Consider the following 7,834-nt stretch of genomic DNA (forward strand, 5'->3'; position numbering starts at 1 on the left):
CACACAACACTCACCCTGATCCTCGGTTGCTGGGAGATGGATTAAGGTGTCCACGGTCGCCAACACAGCACACAAAACCACACAAACAAAACTGAAGACAGACTCTACACAACAAGGAAATATAAATAAAAAAAGGAAATAGAACCATATACATACAGATAAATAGCACACCAACAAGAAAAACTAACAACTCTCGGAAAAACAAAAAACTGTCCAACACGAAACCACTGACCGGCACTAGCTCTGACTAAAGACTCCCCAAAACCGAAATCTCCTTCACATTTTCACAGACAGACAGCGCCGTAAACAAACTTCAACTAACGACCCTTATCCCTCTTCCAACAACCGAAACACTCACTAACGACAATTACACTCGCTCTCTCTCTCTCTCTCTCTCTCTCTCTCTCTCTCTCTCTCTCTCTCTCTCTCTCAAAACTTACGTTACTTTACAAAACCATCTCAAACGGCAAACTAAAACTCTCTCTCTCTCTCTCTCTCTCTCACACACACACACACGCACACACAAAACGTTGGGAAATGCTAAATAAAAATTCATTCATCCCTCTATAGGTAGACAAAGAATTTAACTTAAAATTAAAGAAACAATGGCTATAAAAATTAGAACCCATATCGGTAAAAGTTTTTTCCTAAAAACCGTGATATTAGAATGATCATCACGTCTTGAAACCATTATATCTAAGAAGGGCAATTTATTTTCACTTTCATATTCGATTGTAAACTTTGTTTGGATGTATTTGGTTGGCATACTCAAGAAATTCATCTGCTCGATCTTTGTTCCTAAGCACAGGAAAGGTGTCATCAACACATCTACTGTAAAAGAGCACGTGGCAAGCCAAAGGACAATCGTCCAGCAGGCGCTCCTCCAGAGAGCATAGAAAAATATTTACAAAGGCAGGACCTAATGGAGATCCCAAATGCAAATATAATATCAATTACAAGGATTTTACAATAATAGGCAAAGCTCCGAATGACCATCAACTGTCAATACTAGAATCTCTATTTATTAAGCAAATAGTTCCCCAATTAAATACCCAGTCCACGTCAACACACACACATATACATATATATATATATATATATATATATATATATATATATATATATATATATATATATATATATATATATATATATATATATATATATATATATACTGTATTAGCCAAATGGCAATAAGAAGACATGGAGGGTTATTCAATCCTTTAATTCAACAGTACCTGGTGATTAACTGGGACCTCTCTCACCTAAGGTCGTGAAAGAGAGAGAGAGAATGTGTGTGGGCAAACATTTCCCACAGTGACCCTTCATTTCCTTGTTTTCCTGGTTTTCTTCTATGGTCGCCTACCAGTGACGTCACAAACATGCGCAGTAACGCCGGGACGGCCTAACCCTGTACTCTATCAATCTTACCGAACTGGGCATGCGTAGTAAGGTTCAGAGGGATGTCAAAATTAGTCTTCTATTGGCAGGATTAAGCAAAAGAAAGAAGAGATTTGAGTTTTCAGTTCAGATGCCCAACTGGTCATGTGCACTGGGGTCTCGAGGGATGGAAAAACTAGTCTGCCATGAGCTGGATTAAGCACAAGAAAGTAGAAACTTCTGACAAGCATGAAAGTCCGGACTTTACCGGTAGCCACAACATATCACAGCGAACAAACCACCTAGCAATCACAGTAATGACCCAATACTGACAGAAAAGTGACTCCAGGCTAAGTCTCACTATGTCCAATTGAGGGTTTTTGGTTAGCCTAGAGTTAAGTCTAATCATTCCTGAGGCCCTTTCGAAGTTGACTCTCTGAGTTCGAGAGTAACCAGCTATTATGGAGTCATATTTCTATGTTTTAAGTAACATACAGAACTGGAGAATGTGAAGTCACAGAACTCTGAAAAGAGACTTTGGTCCATAAATTGGTATAAAGGAGATAATCATTTGTGGCAAATATACTGCAAGGTTAATTAAGAGAATACCTCCTTTTGCACAAAGTGAAACCAGTTTGGTTCATAAGCCCCATATCGTCACACTAGACAGGTAACATTTCCTGATTACAGAATGGAGGTATTATGGTGCTTCTCACTACAGACACTTCAGATTATTTTAATCAAGTGTCTGGTTTCATCTCAAGGAAGAGGGACGTACCTCGTAGAGGTTAACTCTTTTTTCAATTCTTGTTTTATTATGTAAATTTTGAGGGAGCATCAATCACTCCTGTTCGTGAGTTGAAGAGGAAGTATTGTATCACACATGATGAAAAAAAATTAGCAATCATGTTTTTTTCTCTCTCTCTCTCTCTCTCTCTCTCTCTCTCTCTCTCTCTCTCTCTCTCTGATGGCACAACCCCCCTACAGGTTCTAAGATAGAATATGCGAATAGAGATACATGGTCTGAATGGGCTGACAGACATTAAAAGAACTAGAAAATGAATTTGCGAAATGGTAGAAGGTCAGCAAGTAGGAGAGAGGTAGTGAGAGATCAGGGTATTTTAAGATGGTCTTTTCATGTTGAGAGAATGGAGAACATTATAGATGTTCTCTTTAGGCATTATTATTATTATTATTATTATTATTATTATTATTATTATTATTATTATTATTATTATTATTATTATTAAAACCTGTTTTAATGAGTCTTCCATCTTTGGGATGCGCTACTTCTATCTTCCGCCTGCTATTTATGTAAGAACGTTGGCTTCACCTTTCCATATTATGTGGAATCCATAATCCATATGAACGAGGAACTGGGAAGCGAAAACCTTCGAAATTCATCGACTGAATTTACGCGACCAGCATCCAATCAAGTCATGTATTTACTTTTTAAGCTACTCAGTTCTGGGACGATATCGTTATCACCCATTTTGTTAATTTTGACCAACGTTCCTTGCCCATGAAATATTTAAAGCAACTTTTTAAGACGGTTTCATCCTCAGTTAAAGGCCTAGGAAGCAGATCTTACTGTCTAGTTATCTCACAGTCTATCAGCAGAGAATAAGGCTTTAACAATATCATCTTTAAATCTCAAACTACTCCACCTACCTTTGAGGTCTGAAGTCGACTATTCTCCGAAGAAATCTGGTTTGTAAACAATGAAGCTCTCGCAGAAGACGTCAGAGCCTTTGATGCATTATTGAGCCTAGTACTCTCTGGGAACCAAGGAGACGTGTGGAAAGTCTTTGGTAACTCACTTGGTGGGTTAACACGTCTACTGCTGTTGCTGTTGTGATCAAGACCTTTGCTTTCCAGATTTTTTTGTTCAGCAGTCCTGGTAAGCCAGTAATTCGGATGGCGCACTAGTTGTAGAATGCAGAATTTCAATGCAGTTCTTCAAAAGATTATGTTTTCTATGGGTAATAGTCTCAGCCATTAAAAAGTCAGGTAATATTCCGATGTGAAGAGCTTCAGTTCTCTAATTGGCTTTTGATTATACCATATGATTCCGTGATTATAATTTGTTAGATAAAGTAAGGGGAAAGGGGAGAGATATCAAAGGAATAACAGATACTGCAATGAGCGTTCTACCTAACCCTATGGCAATAAATCATGCTCTACTATGCACGTAGTTCTTTTGAAGAAACAGAAGCCAAACACGGTTTCCAATGTCAAGTGACTAATAATGAGTCGAAATATCTACAGGTAAACAATATTCTTTAATATTCTGTTGAATGTCTCCCAAAGAACTCTGAATTTTCTTTACATATTGGTGTTGGGAAAAAGTCTGTCCACATATAACTTTATGAATATCCAAGAAAATTGGGGTTTGATAGATGAAGGCAAATGTTTTTTATAACATGATGTATATAAAAAATTTTCAGTTTTCAGTCAGTCTAATCCCCAAGAAAAATCAATTAAAGGTTAATCATTGTCGAATGCCTGTTATAATAGAGTCTTTATTAACAACATGATACATGCATACGAAGAATTTCTGCAATATGCAGATATTACACATAAAAATATAGACTTCACGTATACACCTCCTGAATGTCACGAAGAGCAGTCACTGCACAATACATCTGTTCGATTGTATCTCATCCAGATGCAGTTAACGAACAGTTTTATATAAAAAAAAGTATACTGTAGTTGAGTATATTCAGATTCAGGATGAGTTTTGTCAGGCTCTGAAGCATCGGCAGCAGATGCACACAGTCTATCATTTCTGAAGTATCTAGATTCGTTTCTGCTACTTACGTTATTTTGTATAATTCCCTAGTGCTTATCACTTAGACAAAACCGATACCTGAGAGTTCTTGAAAAATACCGTTGACAAATGAATTGTTTTTCTCATGGGTTTAAACCTAAGTGGATTTAGAATCTGGATGGTGTTGTCTTGGCGTTCAGGACTTGTACTATACTGAGCTTTCTCTTCGACAGACGTCAGGATGCACTGGAGGATGTAATCTCTTCGACCAACTTGCTTTGTACCAAGATCTTTACTTGTGGGTAACTTTTCACTAGAATCATTTTCTTTGGTCCTGTTCTCCGGACTGGCATTGCCTCCCTTTCCAGTAGCTTTTGGTACAGTTGCTGTGCATAAACTGGGTTGTAGTTAACTGAACCCCAGTTCCCTCATAATCAGGTTTTCTAGGCAGTAAAAGAAGTTCTCCATTATCCGCTTTGTATAAAGTGACAGGTACTCCAATCTCGCTCCTGTCTAAGCTAAGAATCTAGCTGGATCTATTTTTGGATGTTCTGACTCCTGTAATGATTCACTCTGCAACAAGGGATACACGTTCTTCGTCTTGGAAGGCATCTGGCCTTTATTAGCTACTGGACTGAGAACTTCTGAGGCAGATTACCTCGACTTGTGAAGCATTGAAAGATGCACACAGTCTATCATTTCTGAAGTATCTAGATTCGTTTCTGCTACTTACGTTATTTTGTATAATTCCTAGTGCTTATCACTTAGACTGTACCTGAGAGTTCTTTACCGTTGACAAATGAATTGTTTTTCTCATGGGTTTAAACCTAAGTGGATTTAGAATCTGGATGGTGTTGTCTTGGCGTTCAGGACTTGTACTATACTGAGCTTTCTCTTCGACAGACGTCAGGATGCACTGGAGGGATGTAATCTCTTCGACCAACTTGCTTTGTACCAAGATCTTTACTTGTGGGTAACTTTTCACTAGAATCATTTTCTTTGGTCCTGTTCTCCGGACTGGCATTGCCTCCCTTTCCAGTAGCTTTTGGTACAGTTGTTATTGCATAAACTGGAGTTGTAGTTAACTGAACCCCAGTTCCCTCATAATCAGGTTTTCTAGGCAGTAAAAGAAGTTCTCCATTATCCGCTTTGTATAAAGTGACAGGTACTCCAATCTCGCTCCTGTCTAAGCTAAGAATCCTAGCTGGATCTATTTTTGGATGTTCTGACTCCTGTAATGATTCACTCTGCAACAAGGGATACACGTTCTTCGTCTTGGAAGGCATCTGGCCTTTATTAGCTACTGGACTGAGAACTTCTGTTGGCGAAACAGCAAGGCAGATTACCTCGACTTGTGAAGCATTGATCCCCCGAGCAGGAGACCCTCGCTCGCTTGATCCTAAGTGTGCTTCTCTGGACGAAAGGTCCAAAGTCATCTCCCTCAAAGGAATGGCTAAAGGAATGCCTTCATGGGATATCCTTGAACTGCGGTGACCACCTTCAGGCGTCTCATATAATTCCTTTGTAGAGGAGCAAGTTGTGTTCTTATCTTTGAAGGGGGAAGAACGCCTGCGTCCCGAGTCTCCCCCTGATGACGTTTTTTCTGGTGATCTTATGGCTTTGTCTATAGGTACAGCAATGTAATGCCGATCTGATCCACCTTTAGAACATGATGCAGGTGATGAACTCCCCTCTGCTCTAGGGATCTTCAGTTCATTATCAGATTCTGATTCAGACACTCCTGAGTCTTCACTTTGATCATGGGGTAGGTTCAGCCTCTGAAAAGATTAAAGTAGTTTTATATCTAAACAAAACAAGAAGCTGAAGTGTATTTGAAACAATTCTCATCATCATTGCCCCAGGAAATGAAAAACCACAGCCATCAGATAAATCATGAAATATTGTTAAAATTTGTTAATGAAGTCCATTTGTAATTACACTTGTTGAGTTAGATTAGTGAATTAGTGAGTCTTGATGTAAAAGCAATTACTCTGATGATGGATAAGTCAACAAAATGATAAAGGGTGACTAGAAAAACTTTCATAATGATCAACCTGCCTGAAACTAATAATCCTGATCATATTTACTCATTTTCCATATGCCTCTGAGATAAACCAGCATCCCAATGGTTATGAAGCAAACTGTGCCATATAATATCCAAATTAAACTTACTTGTCTACCTATGTCATACTGCTGGCGCTGTCGAGGTGACTCTGAAGCATGTGTTTGTACCATGCCAGGCAGAAGAGCTGTGTTTCCAACACTTTCTTCAGTAATTTCATGAGTCTCCCCTGTCTCCTCTCTGTCACCAGGTTGGTAGACGTGTTCCGAGTAAGTGAACATTGGATCTATTTCTTCTTTACTGTGTTCCTCTTGGACACACGGGACAAGATCCAAACGTTTAATGGACTGCACAACATCAGGGTCTAGTCCTTCAGTAGAGGAGGATGCCAATGTCTTGTCATCAACTGGTTTTCTAGGGCAGCTGTAGGACCTTCTAACAATGGCTACCCCGACCAACAGCAACACCAAAATCACTCCCACGACTCCCAAAGCAGCACCGACGATTGGAGGAACCGCCACAGCCGACTCTTGAACTGAAAAAAAAATAAAAGAGAAGCTGTCATACACAAAGAAATGATTACATGTGTATATTAAGGTTAGTGTGTTAAGCCAGCTCTCCATATGGAAGTGATGTGTGGATGTTGAAGCAAATGAAAGAAAGAAAGTTGAAGCAGTTGAGATGAATTGTTTGTATTTATTATGTGGACTAAAAATCTAAAGCATGAGATATGTGTCGATACACAGGAATGGTAAAAAGGTTATCATAGGTGAGGGGGTGGATTAAAGTATTCTCAGATTGTTTGGTTATATGGAAAGAATAACAGTCTAACCTGGAGCTGCTCTATGTTGGGCGCTACTAGTTTGAACCTCCATAGTTACAGGATCACTTCGACCACGAATATTATGACCCACAATGTTCAGAATGACCCCTTTGCCTGCCTCCATGCCACTGAGCACCCACTCAGGGTACTCGCTGTTTGGGAGGGAAGTTTAAATTACAGGTGAGCTAATCAATGTCTTTGAGTAAAATTAAAGAAATTTTATCTATACTCATTGGCATGGTGCTCTGACTTACCTGCTGATATTCGCAAGGACCAATCCATCCTGCCACGCCTCCAGCAGGAAACTTTGAGGCAGTCCTCCGTCAAACCCCTCCAGACAAGTCACAGCAAGAGCCGGCTGAAGAGCATCAGGGTTGACTGTTGTGGCAGAGCAGTTGGTGGGCATATCGGGTGGCCCGGCGGGCACAAGGTTGACTACGCATGGCTCTTTCTGACGCCCAATGCTATTCGTCGCCCGGCAGAGCAGGCGACCGTAATCTTCCCTCCTCTCAGGCACGACTGTCAAGGTCGACGTGAGGCCTTCGACTGCATACTTGTCAAGGGACAGAATCTCCTCGCTCCCATCGGTCCTCTTCCGCACCCAGGACCAGATCAAGCTGGAAGAGGGTTCAGCCTCCACTCTGCACTTGGCTTTCACTGCCGTCCCTCGAGCTGCTCCCTGGGTCCTTTCTTGACCTGCTGGACCAGCGCATATGGGGGCATCTGGAAACCATCCATTTATTGGGAGTTAGTTGTTAGTCAGGAACAGGTGATTATGCTTTATATCCTTCAGCATTTT

General features: G+C 40.2%; 1 protein-coding gene across 1 annotated transcript in view; it reads right to left on the minus strand.

The window, feature by feature from the left end:
• Window positions 1-3,882: 3,882 nt before the first annotated feature.
• LOC136852269 (uncharacterized) overlaps window positions 3,883-7,834 on the minus strand; it is a 60,075-nt gene continuing 56,123 nt past the window's right edge. Inside the window, exons 11-14 of the mRNA XM_067126740.1 lie at window positions 7,290-7,758; window positions 7,045-7,187; window positions 6,323-6,747; window positions 3,883-5,928 (exon numbers count right to left, since the gene is read on the minus strand). Of these exons, the coding sequence (XP_066982841.1) occupies window positions 5,029-5,928; window positions 6,323-6,747; window positions 7,045-7,187; window positions 7,290-7,758 (1,937 nt within the window). The 3' untranslated portion in view covers window positions 3,883-5,028. The remainder of the gene's footprint in view (window positions 5,929-6,322; window positions 6,748-7,044; window positions 7,188-7,289; window positions 7,759-7,834) is intronic.

The sequence above is a fragment of the Macrobrachium rosenbergii genome, chromosome 25 (assembly GCF_040412425.1).
Source record: "Macrobrachium rosenbergii isolate ZJJX-2024 chromosome 25, ASM4041242v1, whole genome shotgun sequence".
In the NCBI taxonomy this organism is placed as follows: Eukaryota; Metazoa; Arthropoda; class Malacostraca; order Decapoda; family Palaemonidae; genus Macrobrachium; species Macrobrachium rosenbergii.